We start from the raw sequence: 27688 nt of genomic DNA, 5'->3' as shown, positions 1-27688 counted from the left end.
GGAGGCTATGTGCCGCTTTGCTGGCCCCCTATGGAATCAGCATGCAAAACTTTTGCTATTAACAAAGCTCTTACTATTACAGTCTGTAAGAGGGTTAAAAAAGGCTTTTTTTATATGGAGGTATTTTTCACTATGCAATGTGATGTACATTTCAAATGTGGCTGACCAGTTAGCAGAACCTAATATTGTTAAATGCACACTATTGCTTGTGAAAAAGACACTGCTTGCTTCCTTCAAATCAGGTAGTAACTCCTATTTTTGTTGGTTGTCTTGCTGCTTCAGAGAAGGGATTTATTGAAGCTTGACTGGTTAGCCTTGCAGCACTGAATCCACTAGTATCTTTGAGAAGATTGAAGAATTTATGCTAGCATTAAGGTATCGTGTACTGTAGCCTTGACTTGACAACCTCTATATTTTCCAGTACTATTTAGTAGGTCGGTTGTATACTGTTACATGGAACAGTAGGTGCATGGAAACAGGCTCTTTTGCAATATTTAGGAGATTTAAACCAAGGAAGCTAAATCTCAGGATTTTGTGTGGGCAGTAGTGTGAAATCTAAAGGTTGTTTGTGCTATAGAAGAACCTTGATATCTTGTGGAATATAGTTATTGCGATGTATGGTATCAGTAGTTACCAGTAATAGACTAGGCACATCTGAAATTGCCCTTTAATTACTGTTGAACTTCAGCTTAGTAGTAGGCAGATGCATTTTACAATTGATTTTAAGGTTAAGGATGCGCATTCCAAAGCTAGTCCTTCAACACTTACTGTAGTGTTGATTTGGTAATAAGGTATCTAGGGGAGTTTGAAACTACACTTCTTATTTGTTTAATCCTTGATTTAAATATCTATGAATATAATTTGTGGTATTTGGCAACTAATTTGGGATTAGTAACCTTGCTATATCTGTATTGTTTGTAAAATAAATAAATAAATAAATAAAAATTGAGAGATGTGACTTGCAAGGATGATCCTAACATGATTTTTAAGTATGTTCGAAATATGATTAAAAATAAAAGTTAGAAAACTTACGTTAGGTCACTGCGGCAGTTCTGCTGCACCTCTGTTTTGGTTAATTCACTCTCTTTAGAAGTTAGCACATAAATTACTTAGACATATGAAATTAATAGCCCTTAATCTAATAATTAATCTTCTCACTTCAGTTGCTTAATCAATAGCTGTCTTTGGCAACAGTAGTGTAAAGAAGAAGATAATAGCAGTGTTGCCATCTGTGCCAATGGCCAGCTATTTGCTGGAAATAATATAGTATACTTCCCAAATTGGGAGAAGGTGGACAAATGAAGCAAAACGATTCTGCTTCATTAGACTAGCTTTAATAGACATAATCAGATATGTCAGGCTTGGCTAACACCGATGCAGATTATAAGGGTAGATCATATTATTATTTGGATGCTGCCAATCACAGTTGACGACTCTGGCTTTGACATCTTGCTTTCTCATCACAGCTGCTGGACTATACAGCTAACTAGTTTGGAATGCCCTTTCGGATCATATTACAGCTTTCATTATTATAGTGGTTAATTTGACAAATCTGAGGAAGGAAGCTAGCTTACACACATGCAAGTGGATTACTTCTACAACAATGCATGATCCTACCAGGTATTTTTCTACAATTGTGTACAGTGGTTTTTTTAAACTGTAATTGTGCCATGGACTCTTAGTGTGAAGAACCATACAGAACTCCAGAATGACACGAACTTTCAAGATATGAAACAAGAACCTGATCCTGTGGCCTTCAGGTCATCCCCTTCAAAGAGTCTTTTTTCAACAGTTTTTTACCTGTTAGTCCAAGACTTAAATGGCCATGTTTTTTTTGCCAGTTCTAGAGCCAACACCCATTTATTTGAAGTGCTCTTTTTGAGGGGTGGCTTGAAGGATTCATTTATTTATCATAAAGGCCAAAGTAGTAACTTTTTATTCCTCTTCATTCCTAATGCTGAGTATACTTCTTCAAGAGTTGTGGATCCATCTACCTTTCAATGGGAAGAAGAATTTACTGGGAAGTTCTCCTAAATATTAGGACTTGCCTATGTTAACAGAGGTTGCATGAGTTTGAATTGACTTCAAATCTGATTTAACTCATGTAAATCCTTAATACTGATATAGTTAATGATTTTAATCCCCACTTTCATAAATTTCAAGATAAGCTAATAGAAGTTGGGTTAAGAAGATTTCTCATGCATGGACATTTTATAATCTGTATTCATTTGCAGAATGTTTAAAGCAGTTCTCCTCAACGAGAGCTCAGTGTGGAGAAGGGGAAATCGGGAAACAAGGGTAGTTTTTGCTTTTTCTCAATTTCTCTCTCAATTCCTCTCCCTTATCATTTTATTTATTTTTTCTCTGGGAGTGCACCACCTAGCCCCTCTGAGAGAGCAGTTGTAATCCACTAAAATATTTCATTTTGTTTTTACTAAACGTGTGGTTGGTGTTGTACAAAAGTGTGAGAAGGGATCCTTGTCTAAGCTCTGTTTCAGTGGATAAAACACAACTGTATAAATATAAGACTGTAAGACATGCCAGGTCCATCTAGCCCAGTATCCTGTCTTAGACAGTGACGGAAGTAGGTGCTACAGGGAGAGCATTGAACCAGATTGATCTAGAGTGATCTACCTCCTACCCATTGCCTTCCCTGGAATCCACAATTACTAATCTGGAGACGCTGGAGGAAAACTCAGATCAGTGCCCAGGTTCCACGGTGGTCAGTGTTGGATCTTCCAGAGGAAGTTACGAACAGCAGGCAGCATATGAGTCTTCTGCACACGGCAGAGAAAACTTCTGTCTAATCCAGTTAGTTATTTTCTGAAGCATGAGGGTATGTGTGCATTCTGTGTGTTGGGAATATTTTTCTTTCTCCCTCTAAAGGCATCGTGGCTTCTACTAAACATTTGTTTTCAATGATGTCTTATGCTGAGAGTTTCTCTATCAGTTTTTAAATCTCTTGTAATTTTATCTTTCTTCCTTTTATAGGGGAAGGTAAATAGGAACACCTGATTTTTATTTTCTCTATCACACTTATTTTGTATAAATCTCTTAGTCCCCTTATTTGTTTCCTCTCTTAACTAAAGAGATCTAATCTTTTCAATTGTTTTTTAAATGGAAATCTTTTCATGCCTATGCTTACTATCACTGGACTATAATTTCTGTCTCGTCTTTGAGATAAGGTGACCAGAACTTGAACACTGCATTTAAAGTGAACTCACTAGTTTTTGTTATTTTTTTTTAATGTCTGTGGTACACCTTGTTTCTAGGTATAACAACATCAGGATTTTTGCTCTGACTTCTGTATAGCCTAATGTTTTGCTTTTTAAAACATTGCTGTTGCTGCATATGAAGCAGAAGTTTTTGTTGACACCCATTAACAATGAACAAGCATCTTTTCAGGGTTGCCACAGTCCATTTAGAAGAGAGTACATGCAAGTAATGCAAATTATTCTTGTAAGCTTTGTTCATTAACACTGAATTTCATTTTCCATTTTTCCATCTGCATAGTTCTCTTAGGCCCCGTGAATTTCATTTTCCGCTCTTGTTCTTGCATAGATTCTGCTGTTTGCAAACTTTTGCCACCTTTACCGATCACTTATTTTTCTCTCTCTTAATAGGAGCTCTCTTAGTACTTTTCTGGAGCACAGGCTGCATGTGGCCAGTGAGTGGTTAAAATATGTCCAGCCAAAAATTTTGGAGCAAGACAAGTGGTGATGGCATTAACCCTTGTGTGTGCCAGAGCTGCTGTATCAGTAGGGCAAGCAGCCTTATTCAGGGAGCTAACACCACTGTTGGTGATCCTGCTAAAGAATTTATGGGTTAAGATCCCCCTTAGTTGTCCCTTGGCACTGTGGGGGTGAACATCAGTTGTGTTAACGCACAGTGGATGCTAGTCTTCCTGGTGCTGAATTTATGGGAGAGACAGACACTTGCCTCTTTTGGGACCACCCACACATCATTAAAAAGTTTGGACCAGCATTACAATTCTGGGAATCGGGATGTTTTTACTGCCCCCAAGACCAGCGTGGTTGTAACAACATAGTTTAGTATAAAACTGTCTCTTTGTCTTGTAATGTGACCGAACTTATAATTTTGCTAAATTTAAAAGCCTATGTTTTTAATACTTGAGCTACGTGACTATTCCCTTTACCATGGGTAAGTTACTTCTCAAATCTAGTTACTAAACAGTGGGAAAGGGCAAATATCCCCACTGTTGTCATGCATTACAAAAGAGATTACTTGGCCTATTTTATTTGAGAGGAAAAGCGCAAGGTTAGTCTTTCCAGGTCTGCTTGACACATCATTCACATGCAGATCATACAAGGAAGAGTTTATATTTTCTCTAAGGAAGGTATAAGGGCGTGGTTAATAGGAGTTATATAATGCACATCATTTAAGACAAGGCTGACCAACTTATAAGTGGTTAGGAGATGCATGCCCCAAGGGGTAGTACAGCAGGGATGACTATGAGGCCCCATGGCTACACACAGTATAGAATCCCTCCCCCCACAACCTCCCCACTGAACTGTGTGCCCAAATGGCTTGAGCCCTCACCTTCAGCTCCCCGTGCTGCATCCCGTCACACTGCTCTGCCCCCTAGGGTGGCCTCAGAAGGCAAAGGGGGAGACCAGAGACTCCAGCCACTGTTACAGCTGCAGCCATGAGAGGAGTGGTGGCTGAGCGTAAGTCTGGGGTCCACAACTTAGTTTTTCATGGGCTGCCAGTTGGACAGTCCTGACTTAAGATCATTCAGTAGAAGAACTAAGATTGGATTATAGAGGTTCTTGCTTGGTAGGTCCATGCAACTTTGAGGCTTGGTGGTGGCAGGATATCTTGGCATACCGCCTTATGCCAACATAATGCATAACATTTTACCAGCAATGAAGAAACACATTATAGACTTGAAGTGATATTATCCAGGTTGTCTTTAGAAGAGTCCCAATGATGTCATGTTCATCTAGCTATAACTTACTGCTTAAATTATGTTGTATGTCTGTGACTTGTGGGAGTGGGGATGAGTTATTATAAAATCCTATATTTGATCACTGTGTAACAGGACTTAGACTGCACAAAATTGTTAGGCCAGGGGAATCAAACATACAGCCCACATTGGGTCCTGAGTGCTGCCTCTGGGTCTCACCAGACCCATGCTGGGCACAATGTGCATCCATGGCATGGGGCCAGTTTGCAGGCCAGATGTGTCCCATGGACCCCCTCCCCCTCTCCTTCTCCCTATCCCAGAATACCTGATGTTGCAGTGTGAAATGGTCAAGGTTACATACCTGGAGCAGACCCCTGGCCTGGGGAACTTGCCCAACCACAGTGGTGTGGCCACGCTCCACCAGGAGCTCCCAACTCCTCCCCGCCCCCATGCTGTTTTAGCATCTCGCTGGGTGAAGGAGATTGGGCTCATTAAGCAGCCCAGGGTTCTTTCCAGTCTTGGGAGATGGGAAAAAGAGGGATGGTAGAAGAGAGGGACAGGGCATGCAGATAGAGTGAATGCCTATCTGCTGCCCAGAACTGAAGTCCCCAGGAACAGGGCAAGAGACCTGCAGGGTCTTTAGAGCTCGGAGGAGCTCACACGCCTAAGGGGAAAAACGTGTCTGCGTTAATTGGTCACCGCGTGCAGTCAATTAAGTTGGCACGATGTCAATTACTGAAGGAAGAAAAAGGGAAGCGCTTGATCACGGATCTGGCAGTCAAGCACTCATGGATTAAAGACACGGAGTGAGAGGCTACATCTGAGTCCCCTGCAGCTGGGAGAAGCACCAATGGACAGATGGCAAGTGGCCTGTAGTTTTATTTCATTTGCTAGGACTTTTTTTTGTTTGTTTGTTTTGTTGTATATATCTGGTGTGACACCGGACAAGTGACGGTCAGCCCTGGGTCAGGGTGTCATCACTCCTTCCCTGTTAATTAAGTCATCAAAGTCGTGGCAGTGAGATAATAGTGAGGAAGACCAACCCAATTGAGTTGACTGGCACCAGCCTTGGGGAAGAGGAAAGCCAGTGAATGTCAGTGGGACACGAAGGCCCACCTCCATACACAGTAATATCCCAACAGGCAGCCACCCCAGCTGTCAGGAGGTTGACCTGGTCTGCATGTGTTGTGGATCCTGGAGTGGCTGGAACAGGTGCATCATGCACAATCCAGCTGGGGGAGACGACACTGCTGTATGTGGCAGGTGCCCTGGCTGGACTGTGTTGCATGGTGCACCTGCTCTGGGACACGTACCTCATGCAGTGCAGTCTCAGAGCTGCTGAGGTGGGTGGGTGTGTAGTGCAATCCAGCTGGGGAAGCTTTTGGATTGGGTATGCTGGGGAAGGGTGAGGCAGAAGGGAATGGGGTCCATGGGTCCCATCTGGGCTGCAGACTGGCCAGTCAGACAGGTGAAGTTTGACATCCCAATGTTAGGCTTTGTACGACATATGACTTGTCTCTTTTTTAAATAAAGAAGACCGGTTTCCTTGCATATGAAAAGTCCTGTTCTTGTTGGCAGTTAACGGGGTAGGTATTTTGACCTTGCTGTAAGAGAGCAGGTCTCTGAGCTGGGTGGAAGAAGTTCTAAGCATAGACCTGAAGGCGTGTCACTGTTACCCCAAGTTCAATCAAAATGTTTGCAAGCTAGAAGGTTGGGCAGTTGTGGTATGCTGCCACATGCATGGACTGCCAAGCATCAGTACTCTTGGCTGCTTCCTGCCAAATATGTGCAAAAGTGTTATCCCTTGAAATGTGTGCTGATGGAAAGAAAGGAGGTCAGAGAAAATAAATAGCACTCTTGATTTCTTTTTAGCTCCAGAAGCCCTCTATGCAGATTACATTCTCAGTTTAATGCATCTTAATTTATATGATAAATTATAATAAGGAATATCCCTGGTAAATCTGCACTTTATAAACAAAAATCTTGTATGAAAGAGGATTATGTGTTTTAATACTTTGACCACATTTATGAACTTGAAGCCAACATGTGAGAGTCTTCAAAACAGGCGTGCATGTGGACTTAATGTATCAAGGCAGCAGAAGAACAGACACCTCATAGTTTTTGGTATGCTTAAGATGTATGTTTTTGTTATTTAAAAAAAAAAAAAAGTAATTCATTGATGATGTCCCTAACTAGAGTTTTCACAGTGCAGATCTTGGAGAGAGACACAAAGTTCCTCCTACTCTTTTAGGTAAACAATCTCCATAGCTATGCAACTGTGTGTTAGCTATGCAGTCTTATAAATTAGCAAAATCCTATTTTCTGCAAAATGTAATTTCTCATTTGCAAGATTTGTCAGCTTTCACTTGTAAAAGTGATTAACAATCTGATGCTGATTCTGTTGCGACAGACTATGATGCATGGCACAGGTATTTTAACATGCAGGTAGTTAGGTCATTTCTATTTCAGTGCATCTGTTCTGACTGTGCTTTTAAATTGTTAAATTTAAATTGTTAATGCAGAAGTATTAAAATAAGTAAGTGCTGAGAAAAATGTCCGCCTAATATATTAATGTTGCCTTTAACTATTTCTGGTGGGGGGGTGGGTAGAAATCCAGATAATTTAATAAGCCTCTTGGGTATTTGTGTATTTAAAATTTGTATAGAAATGCATTTAATTATATCCATGCCTACACTGATTTGATATTCATGTGGGAAAGAAATAGAGACTTTTAATGCACATTTTTATTTTATCAAATGCTTAATGGAACTGTTTTGTAAAGTAGAGTGTAAAACAGTGGTGCTCAGCCTTCCAGCCTCGTGGGCTGAATGAGTGACATGGGATGGGGCTGGTCCATCCATGGGTTGGGTGCAGCACAGAGTCAGTCTGCCAGCCTGAGCCCATGTGAAGCCAAGGTTTGGCATGCAGTTGCCACATTATCCAGCTGTGGGGTTTCCTACAGGTCTGGAAATTTGGCAGCAGGGTACCAGTAATTATTCTAGCTACCATTTCCCCCAAATTTTAGGACTTGTGGAGAGCCCCACAGGCCAGATGTCATGGGCTCGCTGGCTGGATCTGGCTGGAAGTTGAGCATTGTGGGTACAGAGGAAGACAGCCGCTTTTTGGAAGCAGGGAGAAGCACAAGTGGCTTTCCTGACATGAACCTAAATCATGCCAAATGCATGTAAACAAATCTAAAATCCATGCCCTATAGAAAAGCTGAAAAGATGGCAGATTGTCTTGTGGGATTTTTAAGAGGACACAACTGAGTTGAGTATAAGACTCTTGTAGCATACAGTCATGCTTGGTTCAGGATTACATTGATTCCTTTCATACTATCAACCCACATTTTGTATCCTTGTGGATGCAGCCATATATATCATGGCACTGGTTTTGTTCATTTTGCAAGTCGGGGCTCAGGGTGTTGGAGTTGAGGAATGTGTTTCTAATGAAAAACATGTCTGACACTTCCTTGAGTCTTCGTTAGGCATTCTGTTTTATTAGGAAACGGGATACCATCTTCTAGCTATTTTACAAGGAAAGCCTGAATTAAGTTGCCCAAATGGCATTTTTAGTAGTAGGAAATTTATTGCTGCCATGAACATGTGGTGATTGAGAACATTTTATAAGTGAGGTTTTTAATATTGTATGTCAAACCCTCTTTTAACCGCCTAAAAATAATGGAGCAAGCTAAACAAGCATTAGATATTGAGAATACCCACCTGCTTCACAGGAGATTAAAGATTAATTGTTTAATCTTTGTAAAGTGCCTCGGTAATATAAAGATGCATGCAAATGCAAAACCAAACTATCAGTTGGCAGAAAAAAATCAAAGCAAAAAAATTTTTAAGTCTTTGTTTTGTGTTTTCCAATTATTTTCATATCATTGGTAATGAAGAAAAAGGATTTTGCACTTGTATGATGAGAATTCTAGCTTTAAAATGTACTTCTGGACTCCTAAAGTTTCAAAACAACTAAAAGAAGGACCAAATACATGGTGTTTTTGTAGGCTAATGATATGGCACTTGTTAGAATAACTAACAACTCAGGTATACTTTAAAGATAACTGCAATTATACTTGCTTTTATCAACAATTTGGTATAATATTGACTTAAAATCATCTTGATGTTGGTTGACATCTTTATCTTGTTCCTTTTTTAAAGTAGTAGCACGTTCCCTGTTGACTTTATCAAGCCCCAAAAACACTCGCATACCATTTGTTCAGATATTTCTGAAGCTTATTTGAACTGTAAATCTATTCCAATAATATGATGATTTAGTTCATTTTCCACCCCAGTGGTTATGTTTCTGAACTTGTTTTTCATTCTTGTTACTGCCTCTGTTGTTCAGTATTTAACTGGTGATGGTGATTCCCTCCTCTAGATAACTTATTTTCTGTGTGTAGAGCTCTTGTTTTGAATTGCTGCATGCTGTAGCAAATCTAATGCTAAATTTTAATCGCCACTAAAAATGAGAGAGCTCAACTGGGCATATGCAATTAATAGCCACTTTGGACTTTTCCCTTCAGGGTTTTGTGGGACTGGAGAAGTGAAGCTGTTTTTTTAATGTGACTAGTTGGTTGCAATGTTGGGGTTTTTTTTTTTATTCTTTTGAGTACCCTAAATAAAAATATAACTGATATATTATTCAGCCTAGCTGCAGATTGGCATCCAGAAGAGCAGCATTAGTCATTTTATAAAGTAATGCATCTACCAAGGACTACTTTGCAGCAAGTTAGTTTAACTAACCCCTTAACCTCTCAAAATGAAAATCAGGTGATGGTTGCTTTCCATATTGAAAGTCACTTGGCCATTAGAATGGATTTCTTTAGTTAACACTTCCGAGGAAATTTTAATCTATTGTAGACAAATATAATATTATTTTGTAAGCATATCTTGAACTCCAGGGAGAATGTGTATTTTTTTGGGGGTGGGGGAGGAAGCCATCTCACTGGCCTTTGAAACAATTTCTCAGTTAGTACCTTGGTGCAGTGCTGAGGATAACAGTATCTATGAAAGAGCTCCAAAATTATATTTGAGAGGAGTGTTTTTGTGGTGCACCATCTTGCCTAGAATTGTCTACATCCTCCCATCTCCCTAAATACTTATGTCAGTTCATAATTATTTTGGCTTCCGCTATAAGTTCTGTATGGCAGTAATTGTATTTATTTCTCCACAACCTGTTAATTATCAATAGACACAATCTCTGTGGTTCCTGGTCTTTTTAGACTGTTAATACAGCAGGAAGAACTGATGCAGTTGTTGATATTGAATGAATGGGAGATTGTAGTTGAGGACAGACTTAAATTAATATAGTCTCCAAAATTCTCTGTATGTAATTAAAAATAAATCAATTTAAATTATTTTTCAAATGTATATGCTTCTTCCTTGAACCAGCATCTGCTAAACTGTTTTGGTCTTGAACATTGTCTGAAATACTTGTGGCTTGACCAACCTGTACTCCCTTCCACCCAAATATATTGAGGAAAAAAACAGATAAAGTCTCTTCCCTCCCCCCCACCCCGCCCCCCAAATAATAATCATGGAGACAAATGGTTTGCAGTTCATAGCACTTTCTTGACCTACTTAGTGACCATGTGCTGATTCTTCAAAAGAGGCTAAATTTATTACCTTAAGAGTGATTCTCTTTAGCACTAGTGCTGGGGAAATAATATTATAGCTGTTTTTCAACACAGCGTTATCAGGTTGACAAAATGGTCAGAATTATGTAAAATTAGTCATTTGTCAGCCTAAAAATTGACCCCCTGAATTTCCTGACATAGTTAATATTTGTTTGTTTTTGGACATCAAATACAGCTCCATTCTTTTTGGGCGGGGGGAAGGAGGGAATTCAAATTTGAGTTTCGGTCCATCTCGTCGTCACTAGATAAAGTTCTCTTTCAGTGAACGTTTTTCGGGAGTATCAATGAATGGAAATTCTGTAACAAAGTAGCATTATCATAAAGTCTGAAAAGATGTATCTTCCCAAACACTTTATTCCTTGTGCAAGAAGGATATGTTAAATATCTCATAATTACTCTAGGATATTATACCATTTAGTAATCTGCCTCAAGATGTGTTTTAAAATTGCTCTCGTTTAAAAGCAAATGTTAACGTGAACAATTACTCAGTCCTTAAAGGCACATAAATAACTATGAAATTTGGAAATAAAGGTTATTCAAACAGTAGTGGTTCATAGTACAAAATCAAAGTGAGGGTCCTTGCTGCTCCATTAGAAGTGCATTTGTTTAAACATATTGTTTACTGGTAAGTGAAGTGAATGAAAGTTTAAACAGTACACTGCACTTCAAACAGCCTGGGATTCTGGATGCCCAATTTTACTCATTTTAAAAGATTTTTTTTGTTGTCGGTTAAAAATTGGGGGGGGGGGGAATTAATATTTATATATAAATGTCAACTTGAATAATTACGAATTGAAACTTTCAAATAATTCTGGAAGTGGGGACCTGTTATGTCTAAAGTGGCATAAATTTTTGTTGTTTTTTTTTAACCCACCTTTGGTTGTGAATTTGCACATCACAATTTATGGTCAAAATATCCACCAGAAATCAGATTTACATTGCCAAAATACTTCTCATCTTACCTAGTGGTAAGGATAATTAGTGTGGGTCAGTGTTTTTGAGGCAGATAATTCATATATAAACTTTGAGCTTTGGATTTTCATTTAATATTTATAAACAAATATTAATATAAAATAAAAATCTTGGGCAATAGCATGCATCATGCTGTAGTTACATTTTGTGTCAAAATAACTTTGCTAATATGTTATTCCTTCAGGAAAAATGCAAATTGCCAAGTATTTAAGAACTGATAGTCCTCTTTTTCTTCTTTTTCTTTTTTGGAGAGATCAGAATGGCGATTTGCTGGCATTTTAAAATAGACGTTTGAAGTACCCCATCTAAACTTTAAAAAAAATGGCCCGTAGGTCCAAACGGTCTCTCCTAACTTATTTTAAGCTTGAAATAATTGAATGGAGGAAATGTGGTCAAACTGTCCCAGCCTGATGTTGAAAGTTTCTATTCAATAGACTTGGCTCTATTCTTAGTTTTTATCAAGCATTCTGGACATATTACTGACCTTCTGTTTCCCCATCTGACAAATGGAGTTCATCCTTGACGGCTGTTATGGTTTGTTTGATGCCTCTAATGTTACAAAGCATTGCTTGAATGAAAAGTACTTTGTTAATGTAAAGTGTTCCGTTTTCTTTAAATCTTTTAAAACCAAATTGTTGAATTATAGTTTAATCCAGCAGAAGCACTTCTTGCAAAATGCTTTCTGTTGTTTGAGCTGTTGTTAATCTGGAATTGGGGAATCAATCTTCATTCACCTGGTAGTACACAATGACAATACTAGTCAAATTCAAGGCCGTCCTGCAGTATGGTTTTACGCTTTCTTTTCCTGATCTGTAAGTATTCTTCATTGTTTCGTCTGCCTCAGTCAAATAAAGGCTTTCAGTCCTTTCTTATTGCCTTACAAAATTTTGCTTTTTACAAACTTTTAGAAAGCTGGCAGTGTTAAAGGAACAAGAGAGAACTTTCTAGTTCTTGATCATTCAGCAAGAACAGAAGCTAGGCCTTTCTGCTATTTAAAAATCTTCCACGCAGACTCATGAGATACAGATCTCATGTTTGTGAAAGCCCCAGGAGACAGCACTCATGCATTCTTAATCCAGCAGTTTAGCACTTCACCGATATGTGAACAAAATATCAGAGGAGGAGTCACAATATTTACTTCAGTTTGGCAAAGCGCTTTCAAATAAACAATGTATGTGTTATGTTTTGAGGAAATGGAGAACTTATTCCAGTTGTCTGCAGCTGATCCCTAAAAAGTCATTTGTAGTAGTCACTAATAATTGTGGACACTCACGTCAGTAGCATGGTTTGAGCAAAGGGTATTATTTACATTCTGCTTTGGGGAGTAGGAGAATGCACGCACCCAAATTGCCTTGTTCCAAACCGTGAATACCTGATTAGCGTAGCAGAGTGACTTCCCTAAGCTTTAACAAATGTGGGAGTAAATGCAAATGGTCTGTATATAAGGAAGCTGTACCTTTTACAGTAAGGACTGCAGTGTGAAAAAATGGTGATTTATATCAGTGCAGACAGTTCAGGGTTTATTTGCTAAGAAACCTGTTGGCTTTGTTGGAATTGTAGCTGCTGCTAAGTCTTCTGAAGTACTTTGTCTGATTGGCAACAAAAAAAAAAGTTTCTGTTTCTTTCCAAAGTGGACCTCACCACGGTTTTATTGCTTTAGTTATTTTCCAGAGGCAGAAGTGCTAACTTTGGATGCTTTATCAAGACTTTTCCATCCGGCATGTATGTTGCCATCATTATCATTTAACTGTTAAAAATGCTGATGGAAGAAGTTGGTGACTTGAATATCTGGGGAGCTGACAATGGGTACTTTCACTTTTCCTTCCTTCCATGCTTCTAGGGGACACTGCTTACATCCCTGTCTTTCGAGAAGCATTGCTTTCCGTCTTCTTTTTAAAACCTTGAAAAACGTTGCTTTCTCGATATAGTTAACCATTCATTAGCTTCCAGGTTTGGACTGAAGAGATTGTGAAAAATGAGGAATGCTTTCCTTGGGTCTTGCCTCTAATGCTGGGCCCAAATAGAAAGGTTTGAGTGTAGATCTTTCATAGGGACCTTTTTTGATGGGTAATCATTGTATTGTTCCGTACTAATGCCTAGCCACTGCTACTACCACTGACGGTGCTCTGCTCCCCTCCACCACCCAGGGTGCAAAAGTGTCCAGGTATGCTTCTGGTGAGAGAAACTATACAAGCAAGAGCAAATGCTTCCAATTTTCTTCAGTGCAATGGCTGAAAATTAAGCCATGTATGATAACATAAAGATATGGCATTTTTGCCATTTCTTTAAAAACTAAAAAGCAGTGAAATACTGCACAATATTTGAGTAGTGAATAGCTCTCATTTTCCTTTTCTATTCCTCCTTACCCTCTGTGTGCACTTACTGCTTTGCCATCATGTTCTCTGTGGTGGTATTTACTAATTTTTTAAACCACTCGAGGGTCAGAACTTTACATATGTTATGAATCAATATGGGGGATTTGCAGATGGTGACATGAGGTGGTCTCCAGAACCTGCCATGCCAATTTTAGGAACATTGTATTGGGGCTTGGGGGATACTGGGGGTGCCCAGATCATACGTTAGTTGAAGCACCACCACTATGAAATGGAATGTAACTTACTGTGTGTTATTTATAACCAGGGATCCTGGTTTTCTCTGCTTAAACATAGCAAATCTTTTGATACCCCCCCCAAATCCATGATTAAAGTGAAACGCTGCTATATACGTGTGTGTGTGTGTGTGTGTGTGTGTATCAACTTAAAACAATGTTTTATTGATATATTTACAGTTTTAAAGCAATGTGCAAGCCTACCAGTGCCTCAATAACTATAGTAAAATAAATTCTAGATACCTATACGTTTTGGTATTTGATTTTGGGTTTTGTCATGGAAAATCGGAACTCCCCCTGCCCCCTTAGCTCACAGAATACAGGTCCAGGTCCCCTGAGCCACCTTACTACCCCTGGTGGAGGGGGCTTCCAGCTGCCAGGGCTACAGGGCCAGGGACCTAGGTCTGCAGCTTTCTGCCCTCCCCTGCCCCTGCCCACAACAGTGCCCGAGCCTCAGCTGCAACTTGTAGGAGGGGGTGGCTGCTGCTGCGCAGTGGAGCACATTGCCCAGCTTCCCCCCACCCCTCATGGGAGGCATGGCCAGAGCGGAGGCTGTGGCAGGGGTGGGTGTGGGCTGTCTGCTTGGGGGTGAGGGAATGTAGTGGCTCCTCATCACTGCACATTCCCAAGGGAGATCTGTGCATGGGGAGGGGCAGGCTGCCTGCTGTGTGCTCGGGCTCCCTGTCCAGCTGCCCTCCCCTGGGGCCTGCACAGCGCAGCATGCGGGACCAGGTGCAGCAGGGCAGAGAGCAGGCCTGGTGGGAAAGCTCCTTGCCACTGTGGGCACATTGTCCTGATGAGGGGTCTCCTGCACTCCTGGCAGGAGGGAGAGCAGTGGTGTGGGGTTGTGCCTGTCTCTGTTGCCAGGTGGGATGGAGACAATGTGAGGCTCGCAGAAGCAAGGAGCTTCTCCACCCAGCCCTGCTCTGCTCTGCCGTGCTGGGTCCTGCCCTCTGGGCTGTGGAAACCCTGGGAGCAGGGCAGGGAGCACCCCCACCCCGGATGAGCTGCTCGCGGCCCCATCCTGCTCTCCACCGGGGCCCTATGGGCTGCATGTTCCAGCCCTGAGCACCATCCGGCTGGGCAGTAGCCCCTGCCCCAGTCATCCCCAACTCCTTCCCTATGGTGGCCTCAATCCCCCCTCCTCCCCGCCCTCACCAGACTTACCTGTGGCTGCGTGGTGGCCATGTGCATATAGATGCACATGGTGTCCCCTGCCTGACCACCCTCCCCGACCCAGCCCCTTGCAGGCTGGAACTCTCCCAGCATGCAGAGAGCACTTTGCAAAACTGCAACATCTGTGTTTCTCCATTAAAATAAAAAAATAAATCCTCATTTATCTCAGGTAGAAGGGGAAATCCATAGTGTTTTTCCATTTTTCTGTGGAAAACAGAAAACCCGGATCCCTATTTAGAACTCACAGAGTGTGCTGTTGGGTATAAAAGTAAAGTTCTCAACCAGTTAGAGCTTCAGAGCTTTTATTTTCTGAAAGAGAGTATCGAGGTATTAATTATATTAGTAAGTTAATTTTGACCACTGCAACAAGTAATGAGGTGTAGCCATTTGGTTTTTGGGCCTTCGGGCCAAAGCTGTCTCTGGAATGTAGTTTGTGTTTGCTGTATAGTAAGCTGCAGAAATATTTGTTCGCTTCTGAGAAATGTCTGTTAATATCTTTAGAGAATATGCTCGGATTTCTTTTCCTCCTAGAATGGACAGAAATTCAGGTTTCAGAAATGAGAGGCACATTTTATCTTTTTTCTCTAGCTAACTTGTAGTTTTCTTCTTTACAGCTGCGGGTTTTTTTATGTATGAAGGGGTATTTTGTAAATGTGGTACATTTGGAACTATTGGATAGTAAATTTTGTTTTAAAAGATTTGCTTGTTGGATATCATTTCTTATTAACTATTTGGGTCAGTTCATGTAATAGTCTCAAAATATAGCTACCGATTTAAATTGTCACTGCCTCTTGTCTGTTCACAATGGCTGAGGAATGATTAAATGATCTGTTTACATCATATTAAGCATTGCTGTTATGCACTGTTTTTCTAAAAAGCAGGCTGTTTGTATTGAACGTAATAAAAAAAGAATTTACTCATTTTAATTACAAGAAAATATGGCTGGTATTGTAATAAATCTGACAAAAGGTTGTTTTCTCTTCCCTAATCTCCCCTGTCTCTCCCTTAGGTATTGTACCAATACAAAAGAAAAAGTATTGAAAAATTAAAGATGAATCGAACAGTAACTCTGGCAGTTAAGTAGGGACTTCCAAATAGGAGACAAAGCTACTTTGTGTATTCCTACCAATGTATGACTATATATAATCAGTGCATTCCCTTTGAATTTGTATTCAGATTAAGCTATGTTTTTAGTCTAAAGTTTTTCTAATTCCTGACTTCATTAGAACTTGATTTGCATTTATATTCTATTCTATTAAATAGTTCAATAATATTCTGTTAAACAGAAAGATGTTGTTTTTCAATGATCTGTAGATACCAGCATTTTTATATAAGTTAGCAACTACAATAAACCATATGTAGCAGTTTACTGGTAAGTTTTTAGCAAGAAACACTGCATGAGAAAAGTGGTTCCTTATGAATCAAACTTGCTTTATTTCAACTTCGTCAAGTTCCAGTTTTTTACGTTAATGTTCTTTATGCTAAACAGTGGCTGAAATGCACAAATCTGACTTTAAAGCAGTGAAAATTGTAGCTTGTTTTAAAAGATTATGTTTTAATCGTAAGTGCTCTTTAGCAATCGCTGGGATTATGTGCAAGTTTACTTTTTTAACGCACATTTTTATTTTATCTAGTTCAATACCAAATGGAAATGATGCGAAGCCTTCGCCATGTAAACATTGATCACCTTCACGTTGGCTGGTACCAGTCTACATACTATGGCTCTTTTGTCACTCGTGCCCTCCTGGACTCCCAGTTCAGTTACCAACACGCAATTGAGGAGTCTGTAGTTCTCATTTACGGTTAGTATGAGGTTTCCTTTATTATTCTTTTCCCCTCTTAATATTATTACTACTATTTTTGTATTCTGTCTTTTGCCTGTAAGAGTAGCCTGGCAGGCCTTTTCAAGTAAATACCAACCCTGTGTCTACAGCAGCCTCAGCAGCAGCTAAGTCTAGACAGGGTTTCCTTCTTTCTGTTTATTTTTCTTGCTATCAGAGCCCTGATGTGTACGTTGTGGAATGCTGGAGTAGCTGCTTCATTTTTATTCCTCCTTCTCCCCTCCCTCGTTGAAGGGGCTGGTGGAACTAGACCAGATGTCTAACAAACCCCGATTGCTAGAGTGTCTGGCTCTGTACGTGACTGACCAATCATAACACGATTTGCCAAGTTTTTTTTTATACCTCTGACAGAAGCATACAAAACCTGGACTGTTTCTTAGCACAAAGATTTTTTTCTTTTCTGCCTGTTTAATGGTGTTTCCTCAAGCTCTCCAGACCAGATGTTCTGTGCTGTATCAGAACCGTAGGCAATTTAACAGCTTTATAGCCTCACCCTCCCCAAACACTCGCAGTTTGCCATATCTGGCAGACTTGCATATAGTTTCCAGCTGAGAAGTAAATGTAACGTCCTGAGTATCTGTCAGAAAAAATACTAATGAATACGATCAATCTTATGAGCTGCCCCAAAATTGTTTCAGTATGTTAACAATTGGATTACAGTAAAGAACAAGTTGTTAAAGTATACTTATATTGGCTGGAAACATTGCATCATCAGACCTTGATGAATTTTCCACTTGTTTCAGTCTATTTTGGTTTTCATTTTATCACCGATTGCTCAAAGTTTTACTGTGTTAAGGTTCAGACAACATGAATGTTAACAGTTTCTTTCTAATGTTGGCATGCTGTAGCTGCTGTTATGCTGCAAGTGTTAAGCTTCCTTGTCCTAGGAATTTAGCAGTTTGTTTAGAAATTTTTTTTCCTCAACTCTGTACAGTATGTCAGGACATTTTTTTTAAATGTATCACTTTTTTGTCTGAAACAATTAGACTGTAATATGAATTAGCCTGTCACTAATCCTCAATCCCCTTTTTGTACTGTGTGTAGTTTAATAAATATTTTTCAACTGAGTTGCATAATATGTAGGGCTGTCCTTTTGGGAGAGGCAATCTTTGTTTCAGTGGGGCATCCATTACATATGAGCTTTTTGGGTAGTAGATATGGAACTAAGCAAAGGAAATCAGAAATGTTTACTTATTAGTCAGAAAATAGCAGCTTAAATTTAGTTATTTATGGCCTTTGCATTGTATTAGTGAAGTAAGTTAAATAGCTGCATAAGATATAGCTCATCTGTGTTTCATATCTTAATACAACATTTATATTTTAAGGACTAATCCTGTTCTAACCATTTTTTTTGACTTAATGAATCTGGAGGGCTTGATTGTTAAGGTGCTCTGCAAAGAAATATTTTAGTAAACAAACTTATGTTAAATGATCTTTATAATTATGTGCCTCTTTTTTTTTTTTTCTTTCTTAGATCCCATTAAGACTGCTCAGGGGTCGCTGTCACTAAAGGCGTACAGACTGACTCCCAAACTGATGGAAGTTTGCAAAGAGAAAGATTTTTCCCCTGAAGCGTAAGTATTTTAAAAGAATGTTGTCTTACGAAGTACCTGCTTCTGTGCAGGTGAAGGAAGGGAAGGAGTTGTCGCCCTTCCCCAAAATGGGCTTATAAGGCGCAAATCTACCCTGCTTTCTACTTTTGCTGGAAACTAGGTATGTGATTGCAGTGATGCATGGGCAGTAGCTGAGCAATGGTGAAAACACTGCCTCCCTACTGATAGCTTAGAATGGGACAGTATTAACATATGTTTAAAGGATGTGCTGTATTCTGTCATTGCAGCCATGGGGCGAGTGTTGTGTGTTTAACGGGGCATGGAGACTAATACTTTATGGGGATGGAGAAAAGGAAGTAATTGGTCTCCCTTTCTAAGACCGTGTCTGTATAAGTAGAATTAACTGATATCGGCATTTTGGTAAAGTTGTTCCAGGACAACTCCACCATGTGGATGCTGTTCTGGAATAAACATGTTTTTGTTCTAGAATAATTAGTGTTTCCAAAGGGTTGTCACTTACATTGCAGCTGTTAGCGTGACATCTTTTCCCTTCATCATTTCAGTGCTTGACATCAAAAGACCAATACTTGTCAAGGATTTCATTGAGAAATTCTGAATCACTTCATTGCTCAGTGTCTAAAGATAACATTTCCACAATGACCAAACTAGTTGTCTGTTTAAATTCTGAAAACTGAAGGCAAGCTTTTTAGTTTTCTTCAATACACATAAAAAGCGGGTGTGGACAGATATTTTTTCCTAAACTGTGTGAATTGTATGTTTGTTTGGTAGTCTGATGAAAGGTATTGGTGTCTGCTTTATTTAAAAACAGTAATAAAAGCAGGAGGGAATAAATGTAAAGTAAATTGGAAAGTTTTATTCTAATATGCTTGCAGAATGTAACTATTTCCTAAGCATTGTTACTCTTTTTTTTTTCCCTATATCTATTATCATTTAAAGTTCTATTCAACTACCAAGGAAAGTATTATCCTTAGAAATATTCATGTCTTTCATATAATACAGTGGTTATGAAATTAAAACTGTTCCATGGCAGTGTCATAATTAGTCTCTGTTTCGTAAGAAAACATGATGGTAATGAAAGCGGTGAAGTATTCTGGACAGGACAGAGTTAATCTTGCCAGTGCTGTGTTTTGCTGGAGGGCTTATTCTTATAACACATTTGTGAGCAAAGCAATTGCTTTAATTCTGAGGGATTTTCCTTTGGGCAGTTTTTGTTGGCATTTATAAATATCAGTTTTGCCATGCAACTGCCTCTGTACCAAAAAGGCCTGACTGTTGTCTGTTAGTAGACCTTTGGAAATTCAGGACTGTACAGACTTACCTGCTGTTGCTTTAACAAAAACTGAGACTCTGAGGGGGGAAAAATTACCAGTTTTTTATTTTAAAAAAACAACTTTTAAATTTGCTTCACAGGTTGAAAAAAGCAACCATTGCTTATGAGAACATGTTTGAAGAAGTGCCAATTGTAATTAAGAACTCATACCTGATCAATGTGATGCTGTGGGAGCTGGAAAAGAAATCTGCAGTAACAGATAGACATGAATTGCTTAGTCTGGCTAGTAGGTAAGTACCTGCAGGAACAATGGCTGCTTCTTTACTTATGTTCCCAAAACATGCTTTAACGCTTTGGGTGAAATCCTAGCTGCTTTAGTTTTCTCGTTGACTTTAATGGAGCTAAGATTTCACCCTGCATGTCCTGTTTTTGCTCAGACAAACACTACATGGTATAAATTCAAGAACTAAACACTGTACATACTTGACACATACCTGTGGTGTTTGAGCCATGTAAACCTTGTGTAACAAGGTGCATTTCCTCACCTTAAAAAGAAATGATTTTGCAAACCCTGTAATAGTTAACATCTAGAAAATTGCCCAAATAGCTCTTCAGATAGCAGTGTATTTTAGCATTGGTTTTGTTAATATATGAATATTTTCTTAAAGTAAAGCACAAGTTTTTTTTTTCCCCATCCAATGTTGTGGAATTTCAGAAAGATGAATTCCTTTTTTAAAAGAATGTCTAAAGTCCTGATTTTAAATATGTTTAAAAACTGTTTGATTTCCTATCAAGTGAAGTGTAAGGCTTTTATTGGTAATATAGTACTACCTATAATAATTTTGTTGTAGATTAGAAAAATGAATTAAAAATTTGTAAAATAAGCTGCCATAGATACCACTTTTGGTAAAATAGCTGCAGTGAATAGTTATTGATAGAATCAGAGGCTGATTGTAATTAGAATTTACTTGTCACAGTTTATTTAATTTTCAGATTATTTGGCTGGCTGCACTGTTGGGTCCCCCACTACCAAGTCAGCTGATTCGTCCACATTTTTAACTTTTAAGGGTAATTTTAATGGGATGAAGTATAAGTCAGATCCAGTATTAGTGGTTGCATGAGTTGTTAGCATGAATCTCCCAGAGATCTCTCTCTGGACCATGGTCAGCAAAGTATCTTTACAGCAGCTGTGCTCCTGCCCGCCATGGCCTTGGGCCTTTAACTTTAGGCTAGGTTGTCATGAAGTAGACCAGGGTGACCAAGCTGTGGCACGTGTGCCTGAAGTGGCAGGGTCAGTCTCTGTGTGACATATGGCAGATTGAGCAGAAGGCAAAGGAAGGGGATCAGAGTGGCACTTGAGGAGGGCGCAGACTTGATTTGTGGCCTGCCTGGCAAAAAAGACTGGCTAGCATTGAAGCATCCTCTTACCCTGTGTGGGGAATAGTTTGGGTTTTCAGCACAATTGAATTGTTTTTTGAGCCAAACATTCATAGTCTAGAATAGATGCTATTCCTGGCCACTTATGGGGAGGAGGAAAAGCTGCAGGTAATGGAGATTTAAGATCTGTTTGGATTTGTAGAAGCTGGAGATTTCCTGGTCTGATAGTCGTATGTCATCATGACTGCTTGTGAGAGATCTCATTCATTTTTCGAGAAGCTGTCCAAGACAGCAGGTTTGAGTTAAATCACATTATCAAACATTGCCATTTGCTTGTATCCTGTTTTCAGCTGGTAGGTGAAAAATTGGGTAAGAACTTCATACAGCTGTGTGTCCCTGACTCAACTGGTAAAAAAGAGGATGATGGTTATTTTGGTTTCTGGAATGGTGACATCAAATTCTCTTTTTGTGCAGAGATGGCTATGGCGGTTGCTTTTGCACCAGAGAGAATTTTTTTGAGAAGCAGCAGATAGTGGTTTGAGTACAGGCAGTTAAGAAGATAGAGGAAACACTAAATTCTTTTTGCTTTCTGTCCTCCCCTAAGAGGGTATTGCCACTTTGTAAGTCACCCTTTGCCTCTGACTCATTTCTAAGGAATCCAGGACTCCTTGCACATTGCCCTTGGCCTTGTTAGCAATAGAGGATGAAGGCCTCTAAATCTAAGCAAAAAAAAAATTGTTTTAATTAGGCTCCTGCATATAATCAGCTGATCAGAACCTCCTTTTCTTCCTACCCAAACCCCAGTAACTCCTAGTCATTTCTAAGGTCTGAATCCTAAATGTTGCCCAGAAAGCTTTTCAGAAAACTTCTGAGCTATACATAACCAAGCCCCATCTTGGTCCAAGAACTCTGCTGGTTTCACTATCAGGAATTGATAATGTGAGGAAATTTGAGTTCTGCCTAGCAGAAACCTTGTGTCAATGGAACTATATAATGAGTTGTATTCCGCATGTTGCTATTTGGTCTTTAGAGAGACACGAGAGACCTTTGACCTTTTGTATTGGCGACCTACCTCATTATTAGAACATGGAAGGATTCCTGTTGGTGATGGCATACTTCTAGAGAAAATGAATTTACTAAATCCTATGAATCTATTGAATCTTAATATATGCACAGGGATGTATGCTTATGAAGAACTGCATTTGTTGGGGAGAGCAGCATGATCCCTGTCATTTATTACCTTGGAATCTGCTCTCTCCTTTTATGAAATTCCTGGCAGTAGTCATCACCTTTTAGATACTGCCCATCCCAACTCCAGTGATCACAAACATTTCCAGTTTCTGGAGACTTAGGCAAAGGGACTCTGTATCCAGGGAACTTGGTCTCTCCAGGTAAAGCAGTTTTGGGTTTAAGTTCCAGAGTTGCATGGTTCTGAGAGTTGAGGATCTTAAGAAAAATGTTTATCCCCTAAGTGTTACTTATTACAGATAATCAGGCTATTGTGTTTTAAATACTGTAGAGTGGCTTTGACCATTTTGGGGTGCCATGTAATTGTGTGAGTAGGTTCAGTCCCGTAAGGTATTTCTAGTTGCCCCAGACCTGGTTGTGTAAGAACAGTCACACTATGCCAAGTCACTCTGTGACATGGCTTTGCAAAGTCTGTGTATTGGGCGGCAGTGGATTAGATCATCTTCCTTTGTGATCAGGTTTAGTTGTACAAGCAGCTCTCGTTTTGGGTGCAGACCAGTATAGTATTCACTTCAGTTGCAGGTGAGCACAGCTCATCCTATCAGATTCGGTATCTCAGAACAGAGGCAGCGTAATTCATTTCTTGAGAGTTTTGCCTCCCAGGAAATCTAATTGGAATAATCTAATAAAAAGTTAACCTCTGGGTGATGTGTGACAACAGGCAAAGGCTCTGATGCCTTGTTGTTCTGCTACCTGAAAGGGTCGTAGAGCCTGAAGTTTTGCCAGCCTTTTGATAACAAGTTGAGACTTAATATTGGGAGTTAATATACTGTCAGGTGGCATTCAGATCTTGAGAGCAGTAATTACAAGTGACTCTCCCATTCTTTTTCATTTCTTTTTTGTTCTTTTGATGATCAAGTTTAATAAAGACTACTTGTGGTCTAGCTTTATACTTGGTTACTCTTATGATATGTTTGTCTTGTGCAGTTTTTTTCAAATAGCAGCAGCAGAATTGAGCATGTGCTGCGCATTTTCAGTAACATTATATATTAAAGGTATTTTTCAAGCAGTTAAAATATTTTATATAATAACATAAGGGCTAATGCATTTTCAGGAACAATGTTAATCTTTGTACAGAATGATTCCCATGCAGAGATTCAATGTGATTTATAGATTATTAGGATAATTTGTATTTCACAAATGGGGAAACCTGAGCTATTATAAAGGTAAGTGTGTTGCCCAAAGAAATGCATCCAAGTCAGTGGCAGAGTATGGTTCATGGCTCCTGACCTCCAGTTCTGTGCCCTTTGATACTGGCACAGCTGTAGAAATCTGTTGGAAATGCCAAGCAGGAAAACATTCTGCTTGTGTGAGTGGGTGTTCTTCCCAGTATCCTTTTTTCCAAGTAGATTGTTTTTTTTTCTGCCACCATGTTCTTGGTCAGACAAAGCAAATCAGCCCAGGAAGTAGGATACACTTAAAAAGAGGACATGGAAGCAGTCACTGGGTCAATGAAACTGATGAAAAGGGTGAAGACAATGCAATTTTGAAAGTGCAAGAAAAATCAAGAAATTTGGCAATCCATTTACTAAGATGATATCTTTTATGCAGAGTTGAATATTCTGGTGCACTGTTGCAGTACTTTGTCCTATAGAAGAGAGAAGCAACTTCCAAATCATATGTTTTCAGTAGTAGTTTTTCTATGTGCAGATTCCAGCATTGCATAAACGTTTCAAAGGGTGCACAAAGACCAGGTATCTTTGGCAAATATTTGACATAAATAAAGTATCTCCTTTGCCTGGCTTTTTGTACCTTTATGAATTCATTGTTGGATACTAACTTCTCCTTCACTTCCTACATGGACCTAATGCACTGTAACCTCTGTAGTATGGTGTAAAGGATGCTTTCATACTAGAGGACAAAGATTTCTTTAATACTTTTTTTTATATGTAGAACTATTGGGGGGATTTTTTTTTTTGCAGTTATTTGTGTTTGCATTTCTGTCTCATTTTGTGCAAGGCTTTTCTTAACTACGAGTGCCAACAGACGTGGAAAAAAATAACACGCTTTACTGGAAGCAGCAATGCATCACTTTGACCCAGTTCTGCAGCATCTGTATTGATCGGGCACTTCAGCGGGGCTTTTTGGCACTTTAATCTAATAGCTGATTGAATCAGCTATTAGATAAAAGCACCAAAAAAGCCCCACTAAAGTGTCTAATCTGTACAGATGTTGGGTGAGCTAATGTGTCCAGCTAATGTGATGCCTCTTCTGGGCACAAGCTAGGCTCAGCATGAGGGTGTGCACAGTTTAAAGTGCCATCTTCCCTTCTTCCCCAACATCTGCAGGCAGCCTGCTTGTTTAAACATGTTACAGATACTTTGTCTTTCCCTCTCAAATCACTTCCTTTTAATCCTTTATTTTTTTTAAAGGAAATGGGAACAGAAAAGGGCAAAATGCATGAGAACTGTGGAAAAACTGGTCCTGCCTTTGGAGCATACTTATCTCTTCATGTCTTGGTTCACATCTGTTTAAGTTATCTGTTTTTAGCTTTTTGTTTCCCTGGCAATGAAAGCAAACACCATACTACAGCAACTTCTAACAATAACTCCCTGTTCCTGTGTTCTGCTGCTCTGAGCTGGTCCAGGAGATTCACATAAAATCATTCTCTGTAACCAGTCATATTTCATGTAGATATTATCTGTAAAATAATTATGTATTCCTGATATCCTTGTGCCCTACATGTCCATTATTGTGTACCTATATAGGCACTCCTGATGATATCCAATTCTAACACTAATTCTGTGCAATATAAATTCTATGAAAAGCTGAAAATATACATACCCATGGCCATGGCAGTATTCCTCAGATCTAAATATCATACAGTTAAAATATTCAACAAAAGAAAGCCCCAGGAAGTTTGAAAATACTGGTGCCTTTCTTGCTACTGGATAGTTGAAGTCTTTTCTCATGTAGCTCCCAATTTAAGATTTTAAAATTTAGGTAGAAAACAAATTCTGAAACAAATGGTACACGTTTTCAGTTGGGTGAGCAGGTAAGTCAGCTCAGCAAATGCTTAGCTGCCAGGCCCGAGACTCACAAACAAGAGAGAGCACCCGTTTCCCAGTCACTTTCTCGACTTGCTCAGTGTTATGCTTGGTGTACGAACAGCTTTCACTTCTACCTATGAATTTCCTGGCTTTTGTGGGAGCAATTTACACTTTAAAAGGTCTCCTTTTAATGTGTGTTGATAGATCATATACTGCTCCTTAAGGTTTATGCTACTTATGCTGTCTTCTGGTGATTTCCAGCTGGACTTCACACACCACTTAAAATTTTAGGATGATGAAATGTGTGGAGGGAATGAATTTGTAAAAGACTGAGGGGGAAGCTCACAAACAGTTTAGAGGAGTGCTGGCTGCAGGGCACAAGATTGTACAAGGGAAGAACACAAAGTAGGAGGGGGGCGTGGTATCTTGTACCTGAAAGCTAAGAGCAACGGATGTCACCAAGTAAAAATGAAAATGGAGTTTAACTGTGCAACTGCCTGACTTGGCATTCAGCCAAGTAAGACTGAGCAGTGCTTGCTCCTAATCAGTCAGAAGCACCAATATAAAGCAGTGCTCCCCATGCACACTCCTGAAAATCATATAGGAATGAACGCCTGTCTCCGTATGGACCATGCTGAAGGAGTTCTCTGTGAAAAAGTTCAGTTTGAAAGCTGTACCTTAAATTTGCTATTTCTGCAAAACACTGAATAGATTAAGCCATTTTCATTACCATCATTTCTAGCAGACTGCATTTGTTTGGCCAAGCCTACAGATTATATCACTTGTGTTGGGCCCACCCACTTGCTGCTTCCGTGTTGCTTCTGGTATGCCATGCTGAATTGGCTTCACTGGAAGCAATGCCTTCTGTCAATGACTAAGAGCAAGTGCTGTCTCCAAAATTTCCGAGTACGGCTTGGTAGGTCGGCTAACTGGAAAGAGCCTGTAAGAATATTTAAGTACTGTAGTCCATCAAGAATGCCAGAAATCTTGCATAAAGCTACAGTGACTAAACCAAGGTTATGAACATAGCTGAGTCTCTGCTGTTCAGGAGTCCACCTTCACAAAACCGTGCAATTGTTTCATATATTGCTATGTTTGACCATGTTTTGAAATAATGTAGGTGATTTCACCTTCGGTGATTTTTGCAGAATGATGAGGAGTGTTAACATCGCTTCTGTGTGCTTGCATGTTGGACCTGATGTTCACCTCCATAACTGCTAAAGCCCCGAGGGTTAGGTGTTAAGTACAGGTGTAGCAGAAAGCTCTGACCAGAGATGCTTGCTTACATACTATTCTGATGCGATACAAGCACGATGACTGACACTCACATCTCAACTTTCACTAGTGGTGATTGTTCATTCTCAGCTGCTTTATTTTTTTTATTTTTAAAGGCTGAATGAGGATGGGTAAAAGACACTAGAGTGGCAAAGACACTAGAGGAACTGCTTTTTAAAAATGGTTTTAATGTACTATAAATCAAAGTTACTCTGAATTTAGAGGAGAATTAGCTAACTGCCTGACCACCATTTAGGCCTGATTGTAACTTGTTCACCATTTAATTTGAAATTTCAAGTGGTTTATGTTTTTTGTGGTCACGCTTTGCCAGCATGAAACTTTCTGTCTTTCAGTAATCATCTGGGGAAGAGCCTTCAGTTGCTCATGGACAGAGTGGATGAGATGAGCCAAGATATAGTTAAATACAACACCTACCTGAGGAATGTAAGCAAACAGCAGCAGCAAAAACACCAGGTTGGTAAGAGGGAAAGGCTGGGTCAGGGTGGGGGGTTATCCCTTTGCCCCTCCCTCCCCAACCAAATGAAGATGACACATGCAAAGTTGCATTTACAACACCCAAACTACATTTTGCTGATTCTTAAAAACATGTTGTGGGGCTCCAGGTGGTCTCCACCCCACCTGCAGCAGCTGTGGCTCATGCGGGCAGTGGCAGTGAGTCTGACTCCAGCGTGGGCTGGAGGGAAGAAGAGAGGATGCTAGTGGCATTGCCCTGCCCTAGGCTGGGGTTCCTGTACCGCACCGGGTTGCCTGGCCCGCCTTCCTCCTGCC

At 39.8% G+C, this 27688-nt stretch overlaps 1 protein-coding gene across 1 annotated transcript in view; it reads left to right on the top strand.

Moving 5' to 3' along the window:
- EIF3H (eukaryotic translation initiation factor 3 subunit H) overlaps positions 1-27688 on the top strand; it is a 110871-nt gene that overhangs the window by 73752 nt on the left and 9431 nt on the right. Inside the window, exons 3-6 of the mRNA XM_019552126.1 lie at positions 16959-17126; positions 18640-18739; positions 20150-20299; positions 27253-27373. Of these exons, the coding sequence (XP_019407671.1) occupies positions 16959-17126; positions 18640-18739; positions 20150-20299; positions 27253-27373 (539 nt within the window). The remainder of the gene's footprint in view (positions 1-16958; positions 17127-18639; positions 18740-20149; positions 20300-27252; positions 27374-27688) is intronic.

This window comes from Crocodylus porosus, unplaced genomic scaffold (genome assembly GCF_001723895.1).
Source record: "Crocodylus porosus isolate Cpor-Errol unplaced genomic scaffold, CroPor_comp1, whole genome shotgun sequence".
NCBI classification, from domain to species: Eukaryota; Metazoa; Chordata; order Crocodylia; family Crocodylidae; genus Crocodylus; species Crocodylus porosus.
The sequence above is the reverse complement of the archived record's forward strand: the minus strand, read 5'-3'. Positions and strand labels throughout refer to the sequence as shown.